At 33.8% G+C, this 16,255-nt stretch overlaps 1 protein-coding gene across 1 annotated transcript in view; it reads right to left on the bottom strand.

Moving 5' to 3' along the window:
* Positions 1-8,301: 8,301 nt before the first annotated feature.
* LOC127736941 (QRFP-like peptide receptor) overlaps positions 8,302-16,255 on the bottom strand; it is a 58,817-nt gene continuing 50,863 nt past the window's right edge. The window contains exons 2-3 of the mRNA XM_052247504.1: positions 12,077-12,467; positions 8,302-9,195 (exon numbers count right to left, since the gene is read on the bottom strand). Of these exons, the coding sequence (XP_052103464.1) occupies positions 8,485-9,195; positions 12,077-12,467 (1,102 nt within the window). The 3' untranslated portion in view covers positions 8,302-8,484. The remainder of the gene's footprint in view (positions 9,196-12,076; positions 12,468-16,255) is intronic.

Raw genomic sequence — 16,255 nt, forward strand, 5'->3', positions numbered from 1 at the left:
ATTATGTGGAAATAACGACATCGCTATGTCGTTATAACGACATATTATGTGGAAATAACGACATTGCTATATCGTAATTACGACATATCATCTATATCATCTATATCATCTATAACAACAACCTTCACATTGCTACTTAGTGAGCATCGAAACACTATGGGAAACAACATTTTCATCTTTATTTTAAGAACTACTTATCAGAATTGAATCAAACTTGATATACGTGTGCACTATAAGGTCCTATGCAAGTGTTATTACTTAGTTACACATTGGTTAAAACACATGACCGCCAATGTTCAAAATCTGCTTCTCAAGATCGCTGAAATGACTGAGCTTAAACTTAGTATAAATATACAATGTGTAAATAGTATCCAGGTCCTTAAAAAGAGTTTTTACGTTTTGAGCTGATCCGAAGTTAAAAATGGCCGCCAGTGAGGGCAAAGTTTGTATCAAAACCCTATCGTAAACATATTCATTTTTGAGAATAATAAACACTGAATTTAATCAAGCTTAATTAATATTAAAGTTAGTTACGCTATATGTCTGCACATAATAGAACTTTATTTCATAATCAAATCTAATGGGACCCATTGAAATGGTGAATGATTCAGGCTTGTTGGAGCCTCTATATTTATATTTGGCATTTAATATGTAGATCACATCAAGAAGATGTGTTAAGTACCAGAAGGATTATGTGTGTTATTGCAATCGCTTGTCGTCCGTCGTCGTCTGTATTTACCGTTAAATCTTTATTAAAGATTACAAAAATCACAAAATGTTGATAAAAGTTTAGCCGCCGTCGCCGCAAAATCAATTCCTAAAGTTTCGCTATTTATGACGTTCGTCGCAGGCGAGTTAAAAATCTGCTATTTCGCTATGTGGTCTTTTTGTATAGTATTGTGGAAATAATTGCATACAGTTCGAGATTGCATGTGAGTTACGTAAGCCCCTAACTGTTTTTTATATCCTGTGGTGTTTGTCGTTGATGAAATATGTTCGCTGTTGTTCTGCAGTTTACATGTTTTGCGACTATTACTACACTGTAGTATATTATATGTTTGTGCGTTTCTCTGTGATATATGGTCTTGCGTGTGTTTGATCTGTATTTCTGTCACGCAGTGTTATCATTTCAGCGCCATGTTTAGCATTGTCATAAAGCAGGAGGTTTGGCTAACCATTAAACCAAGTTCAACCCACCATTTGTTCTTAAAGTGGCATGTGCCAATTCAGGAATATGACAGTTGTTATCAAATAGTTCTTTCTATGTATGTTAAGGGTTTATTTTTGTTCACTTTAGTGTTCCTGTTGTTCGTTTATTTTCCTCTTACAGTTGATATGTTTCCCTCGGTTTTAGTTTGTAACCCGGATATGTTTTCTCTCAATCGATTTATGACCTTTGAACACCGGAAATCGACGGACTTCAAGTGATGACAATACATGTAGCTATCCCCAAAAAATGTTTTAGAGGACACAACTTAGATATGGGTCAAACTGATCTTTCTGAAATTTTCGGCATAGGTCCATTTTGTCATGATGAACCCTCAACAGATTTGAGATAAATGTAACGATATTCGAGACATTATCAAAAAACTAATGTGTGACCATTATGTCCTATATTTTCAAGTTAATAACAGCGGCTGTGTTTTTAAGGAGTCAAAAATCACAGCACGCCTTTTGTGAAGGAAACATTTAACAAGGAAAAATTAAACTAACTTTTAAAGAATTTTGTACAGTAGTTTCAAAGGAGATTTTTAAAACACGTTTACGACAGACGACGACGGACAACAAACGATAGCAATCGCTCGCATACCACTTCGAGTTCGAGACACAAGTTCCTTCGGTGATAGGTGAAGATCAGGGGACCCATTAGGCTCGATTATTAGCGGTCTAAAGTTTAACATAGGCTCCAATGGAAAAAGCTTTGAAAATCTTCTCATTAAGAACTACAGGCCATATTGGATCAATCTTAGAGAATGGATGATCCTTATATGATGAGGATTAAATATAAAAAAAAGAAGATGTGGTATGATTGCCACAAGAAACCAAATGCCACAGAAATTAACAACTATAGGTCACCGTACAGCCTTCAGCAATGACCAAAGCCCATGCCACATAGTCAGCTATAAAAGGCCCCGAAATGACAATGTAAAACAATTCAAACGAGAAAACTAACGGCCTAATTTATGTACAAAAAATGAACGAATAACAAATATGTAACACATAAACAAACGACAACCACTGAATTACAGGCTCCTGTACTTTTTATTAGTGAAATTTTTATCCCATTTTCTTATTAATATGTATTCATGATCTTCCAATTGGTGTTTTTTCCAGGAAAAATTTGACGTCACAATGTCTTATGACGCATTTCCCTCAAATGACCCCAGGTCAACAGGAGTAGTTCATACATAAAATCGAAATTAGAATGTCGTGTATTAAATAACTGGCGCTTATAGGAAGACAATAATTAAAGTGCGTAGATCTAAATCAAATGAATGGCAATACGTTAATATTGAATCTTATAGATTTCAAGGTATTATTTTGGTATGCATTTTCTACTTAAATGAATTTTTAGAATTGAAATCCATTTATACTGTAATTTTTTGAGGAATTGTGCAAAATATATTGAATTCATATAACATTACGGTCCACTTTTGAATACTGTTTTTTAAAACCATTTTGAGTGTCCTTCGTACTGTAATAAGTGATTGCTTTATTTTTGGAAACCATTATAGATATCATGATCATTTACTATGTGGTAATGAACAAAATAGTGCAATTATTATTTCAAGAAGTAAACGCGGTCCTTGAAATATTTGTTTTACATAAGCAATCATAAGATATTGAAAAATTACGTTCTTTTGTTGTAACTAGGAAAAAAATTATGTGGGATATGGAACTAGTTCATTTGATCACCTGAAGATATCGCTAGCAACATTTTAGTCGTCACTTTCCTCCTCTTTTCCTCCAATGTGACATCAATGAATTTGTACTTACCATGAGCAACACAACGGATGTCACATGTGGAGCAGGATTCGTTTTCTTATTCGGAGCATCTGGGATCACACCCAACTGGGGTTTGTGTTGCTAACTCTTGTTTTCTATGTATTGTTTCGTAGACTTTTCTTTTCGTTGATTTTCGTTTTTATTGCCATGGATTTGTCGGTTTCTCTTTTTTTTTATTACCCCTTTTGTAAAATTGTATATTTGTTTTAAATGTATGTAAAACTGAACCTACTTTATACTAAAACAAACCACCTTAGTAATATGATCATGTTCTATATAAGAATAAGGAAATGTGGTACATGTATGATTGTCAACGAGACAACTACCAACCAGAGTCCACATGACGCCGATGTCTTTTTTTATCTTCATATGCGTTTTCTTTATGAATGTATGAGAATATAGGATTAATTCAACATTTTATTAAAGAACATCGATTGACAATTGAATTATTTCGAGATTTACAATAAAAACACTATAATAAGCATCTTTCTGTTGATTATATCGAATATTAACGATTACAATGTATGTGATTGACGTCATTCTCTAACGTTCACGTTTCGTAACTGACATAAAAGCCTTTAAACCAGGATGTGCTATAGGCTTTGTCATACAATGATGATAATAATTATAATAATATACATGTAATAAGAAAAATAACCAAAAACAATTGCTATGTGAAATCAAAGAAAGATCCTAAAAAAAACAAACAAATTTTTCATCCTTGCCTAAAAGAAACATGCACATCTTTTAATTGTTATATTTTGTAACTACGTTGTGCTGTTCAGCCACTGTCCCAGGTTAGGGAGCGGTTTGAGTGTCCGCAAGCATGTTAAATCCTGCAACATTCTGTAAGTGTCTGTCCCAAGTCAGTGTCAGTTGTTGTATATCATATTTGTTTTTCGTTTGTTGTTTTTTACATAATTCAGGGAGTTAGTTTTCTCAATTGTATTGTTTTACTTTTGTCACGTCGAGGCCATTTATAGCTTTCTTTTCGGTATGGGGTGTGCTCATTGTTGAACTATTACGTCATTTGGTGTCGGGTGGAAAGTTGTCTCATTGGCAATGGTACCACGTCTTCATATTTGTATATTCAAGATATTTCTAATTTCCAAATGAGAATTGCATGAACCTTGAAATGGACAAAACCCGACTGCATTGTAAGCGAATTTGCTATGAGTGTGTCACTAGTTGGACTTTTAAAATCCATCCAATAAATAGCTTCTTTTTAATGTCTCACCTGCGACAAAAGTTGCAGAATGCGAGACATATGGACTACTACCAGGCGGCGGTGACATCATAAACTATTTGTATAAAGCTTTATACTCCAGAAGGTATGAGACATGGATGCTTCATACCTTGTATGCAGATGCATCATGTTACGACGTTTTCGTCTGTCATATGTCCATTGTCCTTGACCTCATTTTCATGGTTAAGCGATTTCTTGAAAAAAGAGAGGCAAAAGATACCAATGGAACATTCAAACTCAAGTCGAAAATAAACTGACATAGCCATGGCTATAAAAAGAAAAAGACAAACAGACAAACAACAGTACACAAAACACAAGATAGAAAACTAAAGACTGAGCAACACGAACCCCACCAAAAACTGGGGGTGATCTCAGGTGCTCCGGAAGGGTAAGCAGATCCTACTCCACTAAAATTTACGAAGGAATGACTTCAACTTCACCACTTGGAACTCTTGGTTTAGTAGCTTCCTTGTGAGCAGCAAACCTCTATCAAGAAAATCATGATAGGAAATACAAGCCCTGGAATATCGTATCAACTGAGTGATATATACTCCGTATGCAGGCGCTGCTGGAATGTTGCTACATAGAAATGGAAAGTTCACAATTGGGAAGCTGAAATAATCTCTTTTGTCTTAAAGTTTTGTTTTCAACCGACCCTCATTGTCAGTTTCTAGATTTAAGTCAAGATATGAGGCAGACTTAATTGTATCTGTTGTTTCGTGTATCTCAAGTTCGATTGGATAGATGCGTTCAACATAGTCAGCAAATTTTGAATTATTTAGTGGGGAAACATCATCTATATAGAGGTTAAAGGATACTGCTAACTTCTTTTCTTTCTTCCTAAGAAGTTCCTGTATGAAGTCAGTCCCATACATGTATAAATACACCCAACATCATGACAGTGGTTCCAAAGCAACTTTTCGAAATCAATTTTATTTTGAACCAGTAGTCCACAGCTTCCACAATAAAGTGCATTACCTATTGATGTTGTTGAAACTGTGTCCTAAAACTTTTACAATGTCATTATATAAATTACATTGTTTCGACTACAATTGCACGCCAATCTTTATCATAAAAGACAGTTGATTGGATAAAAGTGATGAATTGCCACGCCTATATTAAACTGAGGTCCTATGAACTTAGCCTGGCGTCCTGACCCGATCCTGTCGAGCAGTGGGCCGACTTCAGATAGCTGTCAATATGAGGGGAAATATTCCAGATATATTTAGACATTTAGTTGGGAACCAGTAATCGATATTTGAAAAAAATATATATATATTGATATCTCTAACTGTTTCGGTATTAAAAGTGTAACGAACAGGAATTGTAGATTAAGTTTGGGAAGTCTTATACACCCCATTTTTGTAGTCATTCCATATAAAGAAATACAAAAAATCTGCTGTTTTTGTGATTTTATAAGAATATAAAAATATTTAACAATTTAATTCAAATTCTCATACAAGATGATTTTCCTTTTTTCCTCAACATTGCCTGTTGAAGAGAGTGAGAGAAGGTAGGAGGGGTGTCATCCCGAGTTTTCGGAAAAAAAAACAAAAGCTGAATACCGAAATCCCGAAAGAATAAAGCATTTTATGCCGAATCCCGAAAAATTAATCATTGATTCCCGAGTCCCAATAAGTGTAAATCCCGAATTCACACAAAAATATAAGCCCAACCCGACGTCCCGAAAAGATCTGTCCAAGAGCTCAGTTTATTCAAATTTTCAGAGATTAAAATCAAACTTAATTTCACGTTAATTGATATAGTATAGTCTGGATTTTGCTAGAAAATAGCCAATGAAATGCATACAATATCGTATGTCATGGGTCACGCACAGACTGTCTTACTTTATAGGGATGCTAATGCGGCACATCAAAGATAAGATATATTTTAACCAGACATTTACCCATTGTTCCACAGAACTTAAATTAACCTGAATACATTGACCTCTTATTCTGTCGACTATGAAGCCCGTCAGACAGCTTCACAAAAGAGACCTTGATGAAATTTGAAATTTAAACAACTCTTAGTTTTCACGGTAACGAAGATTTTGCAAGTACTTTGTACTGATAAGTTCATCAACGAAGTAATTTTAAAAATAAGACGCCAAGTTCGAAACTAGCTCTAGCTCTCAATAAAGAACATGTGAACCGTCTTAAAGCAAGAAGGTCTCCTTGTGTACCAGGAGTTTTGTTTTGTGGACATATGTTGCTGGTGGATAAAGTCGCACCGACTTAAACAATGTAGGGTCGGCAGAGAAATGACGATTTAAGGGTTCGAGGAACAATGTATGTATCATTTGAACAAAGATATTATCTATGTAGAAATTTGCTTTCATTTCAACTTGATTCAAACTCAATTATGTATCTTTTTTATTGTTTTATAAAAAAAAAATCACTACACCCCTAGTCCTATAATATTAGACTTCCTAGGTTCATATCGATTGCATTCAACGAATAAATGACAATGTTGTATAAACTACAAAAGGGGCTACTACATAATCAGATTGTTTAATCCTAATTCAAAATAAAGTTGAAACTGACAAGCAGCTTTGTAACCACTGTCATGAGGTTGGGGGTAAAGGGACAAGTCGGCAAGAAGAGAGTTGGTTTCCATGGGAATGCCGATCGTTTGTTGAAAAACACGTCCTCCAAACGTAACAAATATGTTATCAATCAAGAAATCAAGCATCTTGATAATGTCAGTTTCAGAGGTTTTTTTGTTTGAATCAGAGTGATTATTTACAAAGTACGATTATCCCTCCCTAAGCAAGATACTTGTATCTACGTTGGTCGTTCTTTATTATGAAACAAAGCAAGACCAAATCTTTCAATTTGTCTTTTAGTTTGGAATGGGGAATACTTGTGTAAAGTGTAGAAAAGTCAAATGTTTAATACTATTGCAAGATGAACGAGTCTTAGATTGTATGTACTCTAAAAGATCTTTGGATTTTTTTAGTATCCACATCTGATTCACGCCATCACTAGAATAGGTAGATTCACAATAACTTTGAAGCCCGGCTTTGGTTGCTGTTTTTAAAAAAAATATAGTTTCTTACTTACTATGAGTATTAGGATAACTACATATTTAGTATATGGGATCCTTGCAAGGTTAACATATCCGTTAGTCAGAGTTTCACCTGATCTCGACATTATTTCACGGATCAATGTTAAGTTTGTGTGGTTTGGTCGGTTTCTCAACTATTATAAGTAAAAGGTAAGCCGTATTTGGTGTATGGTATGATTGTACATGTGTACATGTCGGTGTATTACAGGTTTCATATGACCTTAACCTCATTTTCGTTGTTAATTGGTCAATGTTAATCAATGGCTTTGTCAGTTTATAAGATACTATAAGTAATAATTTAACTATATTTTTAGTATGGAATGATTGTAAGGTGTACATGTTTGACCTTGAACTCATTTTTATGGTTCATTGGTCAATAGTGAATTTTCGTAATTAGGTTTGTTCTCAAATGCCATAAGCGATATATATATAGGCTTACTATATTTCGTGTATGTTATGATTGTAAGGTGTACATGTCTGTCTGCTGGGGTTTCTCTGACCTTGACCTCATTTACATGGAGCATTGATCATGTTAAGTTTATGTGATACTTGTAGTTAAACCATCATATTACAGACTTTCAACATAGTTTCAATCATGATAAGTAAAGCAGCCGAGACATTTCAGCGTGTGTACTCTTATTCAAAATAAATTTGCAGCTTGGTTGGAAAAGTGAATTTGAAAAGGTGAAGTGAATTTTGATGTCTTTGCTATAGGAAGCCTTAACGGACCAAAATGTCGACATATATATATCATGTATAATTAGGACGAGAGTAAAGTTAGCACGCGCAGTGAGAATGAAGGTATAGCTATAAAGGGATGCTTTTTTAATTTAATTCTTGCGACTTAAACAAATCAGTACCGTAATTGGTAATACTGTTAAAGTTTTCAGATAGGTTCTTTATCCTGAATTTCATTGTACAATCAGACCAAACATGTATTATGTTGATATTAAAAGGCGGATCTAACCAAGTCTCATCCCTGCTTTAATAAATAATACTTTATGATTGAATACAACAATCTGTACATAAAACAAATAATACGGACGTTCCTGTTAAGTTATAAATTTGATATGTTTTTTTTAACTATAAATAATCTATCTACAATCCAGAATATTCTATCACAGATTAATTCCAGGGACCAATTACACGTTATGAAATGGATTTAATCATGAAAATGAATCAACAGAGTCTTTACCATGATACGCACATCCATTTGTAGTAATTGGTGATTTCCTAGAGCATTTTTGTAACATGGTAGGATTGTCATCTGTCGAGAATGTTTTAATGCCGGACATAGAATCTGAATCTGGAATGTCGATATGATTAGGTTTAAACCTGACATGACATTGTTTAGGATTTACTACAATATTTTCATCTCCGTTACATGCTTCTTTTGAATTTCCTGTTGCGTTTTTAGTCAATCGACTGTTTGATCGACAACTTGAATTTCCATCACTGCTACTACTACGTGAAGGTGTAGCCTTAACTTGAAGTTTGTAACGAGGAAAATTTGAATCGGATCGCAACGGTTCTGCTTCGGGATCCGTAAATGACGACGCGTGAGTAGTGATAGCTGTTGAACGCCTTTGGGACATACTTCCTCTATAAAACAGTCGCTGTCTGCAATAATAGTTGCAGAATACTTTTCCAAGAGTTCGCCGGAAACTTTTCCTAAACTTTTCACTCATAGCCGTATAAATGAATGGATTGACACAACTGTTGATGAATCCGAACAGATGTGTCATCAGCATTGTAAAAAGAAACTGCTCCTCCCGTAAGAAACTTGATTCTTGAAGCTGACTTATAATGCTAACAAAATATTGTGGTGACCAAGCTACGATAAATGCTACTGCAACTACAATTACCATTCTTGCTACCTGTAATCAAAGGTATAATTTGAATGAAAAAAAAACAACCAACAGTTAATTAGTTTTCTGCTCTTTCGTCGGGTTGTTGTCTCTTTGACACATTCCCCGTTTCCATTCTCAATTTTATTTTTGAAATTGTCAAAAAAACAAAAGAAGAATATCAAAAAGTACCCTTTTATGATTATGACAATCGTACAATCATAGAAGGGTACTTTTTATATTCTTCTTTTGGTTTTTTGAAAATTTTACCGGCTATCATTACGGTAGATATAAAAGTGTTTGTAGTAAAATAAATCGGAAGATACAGGCTAATAAGGAACAATTGTTTCAGCAAATAACGCACTTACTTTTGATCGTTTCTAATACTAATACGGACTAAATATTAGCCGGGTGTGTAATGCCAAAACGTCATAAAGTAGAAAGACAGTGAATTATTTAACATTTATCTGGCTTCTATGTCTACCATTTATCTTGTTTAGTTAAATACTCTGCCACGAATAGCCTACTTAAACGTCCACCTCAATAGCACTTGACTCATGCAATCGAGAAAATTGCTCTCGTAAATACATAACTTGTAAATATATGTAAAAGTGAATAGCGTTGACAGCGAAGAATGACAATTCAATCAAGGCAATGTTTACTCACGAGCCGAATAAAATACAATTGTTCCTTATTATTGTCGCTGAGACAATTAATTTGTTCGTACTTCACGAAATACTTACTTTATTTTGGAATATTGCTTTTTTAATAAATAATTCCCAAGTTAAAAAGAAATGACACACTCGCATGGTTATATATTCGTCAAAAAATGCATGTTCTCTATACGGAAAACAAACATTTTTAAATTATTGATTCAGTCCTGTGCGATTTTAAGAAATGATAAAAAAAAATAAGGAGTAATCGAAATGAATTTTAACTAAAATTGTCACTTGGGCTTTGTACAAATAAAAGTTTTTTTTTTCTCCCGAATTATCATATATTTTTTATAAAGACCTAGATTTATTCTTTTGTTCTCCAATAAGGTTGAGAGGGTGGCCGTCATGTGTATTTATTTTATATCTCAGGTGCTTCAAATAAATTTCAATATACATATAATTGTAATAATGAATATGAATTGCAGATCTCCTGTTTTCAACGTTAATGTGCACAGATAGTCTGAAAAAAATAATAACTTCAAGAAAACTAACCTGGTGATGAATTTGTGTAAAAGATCAGTTTGCTTTTTGAAATATCTTGTTCAATCAAAAATAATTGTATTTGAAATGTTTCATTTTGTCAAATAGCACCGATTGGTATTATTTGCTGCTTAAGGCAAACAACTTCGGTTACTTTGTAGGTTTGCCTATAAACCTGAAGTGTGATCTTTATATTATGTAATAAATATACACATGTATTACAACATCTCTGAAAACATACAAGTTATTCAGTGTTACGTATTATTAGATGAATGTTTTATTAAAGGCGCAAGGATGTGCTTATCCTCTCAGAGCTGCTCAGATCACTTCCGGTTTTGATGAGTTCATATTGCCAAATCTTTTTCGTTCGTTTAATGTGTTCTCTATTTGCAATCTAAGTTTGTCTCGCTTGTAAAGATCTTTATGCATTCTTTGGGTTTTTACGTAAAAGTACAGTAAGCCTTCTAACAAAGAACACTGAACTAAGAACAGTCAAGGAAGTAAACTTGAGCAATCAATTAATTCACTTAATGACCATTTTATAACAGTCTCAAAGGTCTGCGTAGAAGTGTTTTTATAATCAGACAACTCTTAACTATACGCTTTAAGGATACAGTTAAACATGTTTATCAAGGAATAAATTGTGCAAACAAGGAAGTAATTTTTCGTTCTTAAAAAGTTTAATTCCACGTGTTCGTCTGTCATGTATAACATCATGATTGTACAGTCTGAAACCCTTATAGAATCATGTGCAAAACAGTGTAGCCGAGACCATTGATTGGCGCGCTAAAATATCCCATTGACTGGGTCAGATTAGGTGAACGTTCCTCTGTAACGCCCACAACTCACGACGTATTTATTATAAACATTTAAACTGTGGGGTTGCCAAAGGGTCTCAGTATATATACGAACTACAGTGCACAGTATATTATATACATATTTTATTTGCGATCATAAAATGTACGAAGTCGTCCATTACTATGTAAATTGGGTCGATTAAAAAAAAAGCTGAATATGTTTCTGTTGCCAAGGGTTTTTCACAAGTATAGTAGTTAGCAGAAAAGATCACCAAACTATACATTTTACCTATTCAAAAACGTAAATGCAAATTTCACAAGGCTTGATCCAAATAGCCTTTTTACTGTCCAATAACTTGCAAGTACGAAAAAGACAGGAAAGAAGTATATTTGTCTATATGTTTTGTGTTTGCACACTTTTTAAAGTTGATCATGCATTCGTTCTAAAATAAAATTTTGACCAGATAAAAGTTAAAAGATGACATAATTGGAAAAACCGCAATTGTTAAATCGCTTTGACGTCCGAAAAAAAGATAATAATCAACACATCCATTGTAACTTTTAAAGCCAGTTAAATCCTTTTTTGCTGAAAGAACGTCCGATATCATAAAAATTCATTATCAAAACATAACAAAAACACAAGTAAAGAACGTTAAAGTATTCAACATAAATCAAAACACAAAGGTTATTCCTGATTAATTTTTCGAATTATTTTATTTAGGCGTTGAGACCCTTTGGTGACCCCACAGTTTAAATGTTTATAATAAATACGTCGTGAGTTGTGGGCGTTACAGACGAACGTTCACCGAATCTGACCCAGTCAATGGGATATTTTAGCGCGCCAATCAATGGTCTCGGCTACACTGTTTTGCACATGATTCTATCTAGTAAACAATACCAAATTTAACAGTATCTCACCTTGCGTTTATTTACTTCGTTTCTCCGTTTTGAATCACGTCTTCGAAGATGGGTATTCTCAATCACAATCGGTCGAAGCAAGCACATGGCTATTTTTGTACAAGTTCCAATGATTATCATCATGGGTAGGAAATACATAATGACGAATAAAAGAATAAAGAAAACTCTCCTAAATGTTCCCGTATTGCCGTCTAGTTCATCAAACCTATCTGAGCATATCTGGCGTGAAATCATGCCATAATCACTATAAATTGTAAATACATAATTTTTACAATAAAGATAAGGTGATGCCACTACTATTGGAATGACCCAAGTAACTGCAATAATTTTCTTTGTTCTTGACTTACTATTAACCTTCATGGCGGATAATGGGTGCACAATGGCATAATATCTGGAAAATAAAAATTAATATCTTATAATTCTCATTAACTTTTCATAGATTTTACATAAACAAAAATATTTACCAAATGTATTTTTAATAATCTGATTCATACTAATTCTAACTGATTTTGACATAACCTTGTGTTTTGCTGTTACATCACTATCCCAGGTAAGGGGAGGGTCGAGCGTTCACACACATGTTTAACCCATTCCGCTCATTATGTACCTGTCCCAAGTTTGGAGCTTGTACCCAGTGGTTGTCGTTGTTTGCTTTCTGCCATGTCTGTTTACCGTTTATTGTTTTTAGTGTAAATCAGGCCGTTGAATCGGTGTCTAATTGTTCATATTTTGTCAAGCCGGGCCTTTTATATCTTATTACTACGCGGTATGGGTTTTGCTCATTGCTGAAAGCCCTATTGAGCAGAGTAGTTGTTAACAGCATCGTCCTTAGGTCTCTGGTGAATAGTTGTCTCATTGGTAATGATAAGACATCGCCTTTTATTTGATATTTTTTTTTAAATTATCGTTTTGTCTTCAAGAACTATTTAATAATGCTCCCTGATAAGACTTGGCTTACATTAACAAAATGTTGGCATTACCGATCCTTAGACCTTTCATCTTAAGACGCCAAATGTCTTGTTAAATAAAAGGTAATTACTATATATATGCACCACTTCATTATTTTAAATACCGATATGTACAAAAAGTCATTTAGTCTGAAAATATATAAGGCACGATATAGTTATTAAGTCTACTAACTAGATTGTGATGCCATTAATTTGATAATCAACTTGATTGTTATTTTTATGAAAAACGAGATGACAAAAAGTAACCCAACAACTTAATTATGTTATCCGAAAAATATTTAGATGTAACCACTAATACTTCAACAATGAAAAGTCTACACCTTATGAAAAAAGACCTAAAATGACCCGAGTAACAATAAGTGGTGAATAAATTCAGCGGTTATTGGTCAACCTAAGGTGTGAATAAATTCAGCGGTGAAGGATCTAAACAAGTTGGTAAATAAATTTAGCGGTGACGGGTCTAGACAAGTTCATAAATAAATTCAGCGGTGACGGATCAAGACAACTTGGTAAATAAAATTAAGTGGTGACTGATCTAGACAAGTTAATAAATAATTCAGCGGTGACGGGTCTAGACAGGTTAATAAATGAATTCCACGGTGACGTGTCTGGAAAAGTTAGTCAATAAATTCAGCGCACAAATGACATTTAAACTAATGTATCATCAAAACGTGTAAAATTTATTTGCTGAAACCATGATAACCACAACTTTACAAATAACAAAAGGAATCTAATTTATATGAATTTCTTCATATTTATGAAATATTAATGGACAATTGATTAAAAAGATTCTAAACGATGGATTTGAACAAATAAGAACGTCGATGCGTGTTTTATATTTGCTTTAAATCTGTTTTGAAATAGCTGTCTTTGTTACTAATATGTGGCATTGCTTTCTATTACACAGTCATATTTTTATGATTTCAATTTCAGTTTCATTACTGTTGATATTTGTCTGAAGATATTTGATCCTATCATCTATTGGATATCAAGTCTGTCAGAAAAATTTCTTTTTCGTCTGATCCCACATGATATAATGCCATTTTTGTAATATATGTTACTTGATGTATTTTAATCCGATATTTCAAATCTTTAAGTTACTTTACGTGCATGGATCTTAGATCATTGTCGTCTGTTGGTGTTTCATCATGACTTACTTAGAGCTTGTGATGATATGTAATACGGTTGTTGAATGAATTGAATTCTCCTCATAATGTTAGTTAGCCGTCATGTTGACGTTTAACCAAAAGTTTTATAACTATAACTCTACCTAACTGGATATAAGCAATGGTTTGTACTGAATGTGTGACAATTGCTGAAGTAAAATATCACGAAAACCGCTTAGAAAATTCAGAAAATACAGACACTGTATTAATATATAATTTCTAGGTTTATACCAAGATAGCATATATATAATATTAAGTTTCCGGGGGAATGAGCAATTTAAGGCTGAATTATACCCTTTAATATGGCTTAATGTAAAAGCATGCTTCACATGCGAAATGTTCTCTGGTATACTGAAGAATGATAACATCATTCATGTCTGGGACTATTTGTGAAATTGTGATATCTCAATTAAAGGAGCGATCAATTTTTCACAACAACATCAAATCCTACATTTAAATGATCATATGGCAAATATGGCATGCTTGACAATAAATTGGTTTCATGATATGGTATGCTGTTAGTTAACTACAGTCGATTTATCCTAAATGTTCGTTTGATCGGTTAATTGTTTCTTATTAAAATTCTAATATAAATAGTTCTTAAGCTTAAGACTACCTCGATGGTCTAGAAGTAGCGTGCTTGCCTCGAGTGCGGAAAGTCGTGTATTTTATCCCCGACCTAGTCAAAGTCTTTTCCTTGAAGCACAAGGTGTTAAGGAGTATGAGCAGACTGGTCAGCTCGGCGTAAGAATATTGTGTCCGGGTAGGGTGACATATGTCTTCCTGCGAACTATTACCGTGTGAACTAGCACTATACAAATCCGACTCAGCGCAATGATCTAGCACAAAGCAGGGTTCATATTCATATTGCAATAACATGTTCTCGTCCTTAATATGCATTTAATTTGCCACTGGACGTTAAACAAAGAAGTAAATACAAGTACGTAGATTCTGCAGCAAATCGACCTAGATTAAGGTAGAAAAATTTAAATTTGCATAAATAAGATTGTGTTTTGAAAAAGGACAGAAATCTCATCTTTCTACCGATCAGTTGCGAACGTGTCAAAGAGTTGGTAAAAGGGCTATTTATTGTGAGGAGTTCAAGACACCCTCTCAAAACGGAGCATTAGTTTGTTACTCCTCTTTCCAAACAGACGAGGCTAAGTATTTATACATTCTGTACTTCCAAACAAACAACCTCGATCAGACCTGTGCATATCATTATTCTGTACCCCGTACCCCGAACTCCCTTGAGATCACTTCTGATTGAAGATGTAGATCGTTATGTCTAAGAAGAATACATCTAGCATACGGTAGATTAATAATTTTATTGACTGTTGGTTGCTTAACGTCCAGTGTCAAATATTGCATATTCAAGATGAAAACAAATAAAAAATCTAAAAGGTAGGGTCTGCAAAGTGGGTCGACCGAAATGAAAGACTGGAAGTTTAAACTCTCGCAGGAAAAAATAGTTATGTTGGATATTGACAAATATTTTGTCTTCATACAGACCAACGTTAAGATCCATCAAAGAGTGTTTGCAAAGGTTCTTTAGTGCGCACAGAATGCGGCTCCCTAGCCAATAGAGGAGGTATTATTCTTGAAGCATAATTGACATTGTATGATATACATTTATTTTGTAGACACGACACCTGACATGGTTATAGATGCTTGTTTGAGTCTGTTAATGAAATTGTAACATGATACACGTTTGAATTTAAACGTAACACTGGAATCAATCAAATTTATATAGAAACATTACCTAAATTTAATTATAGACGAAATCAGTTTAGAACTGCTATCAATCACCAATACTGCTTACTTGACAGTGTTTAGAGCACAACTGCATGTAGGATTATTTTTACAACTTTCCTTCCATTTAATTTCTATTTCGTGAATATTAGTTTTCTGCATTTGTTTGGTTTGTTCTTCAGATAATAGAATTTCAATGCCAGAATCATAGAACAACATGAAAACCAATGTATGTTATTAGATATTAAGCGTTTCACGAGGGTAGTTTCTACAACGTAAGTCTGATTTAGTGT

This window comes from Mytilus californianus, unplaced genomic scaffold (genome assembly GCF_021869535.1).
Source record: "Mytilus californianus isolate M0D057914Y unplaced genomic scaffold, xbMytCali1.0.p SCAF_4, whole genome shotgun sequence".
Taxonomy (NCBI): Eukaryota; Metazoa; Mollusca; class Bivalvia; order Mytilida; family Mytilidae; genus Mytilus; species Mytilus californianus.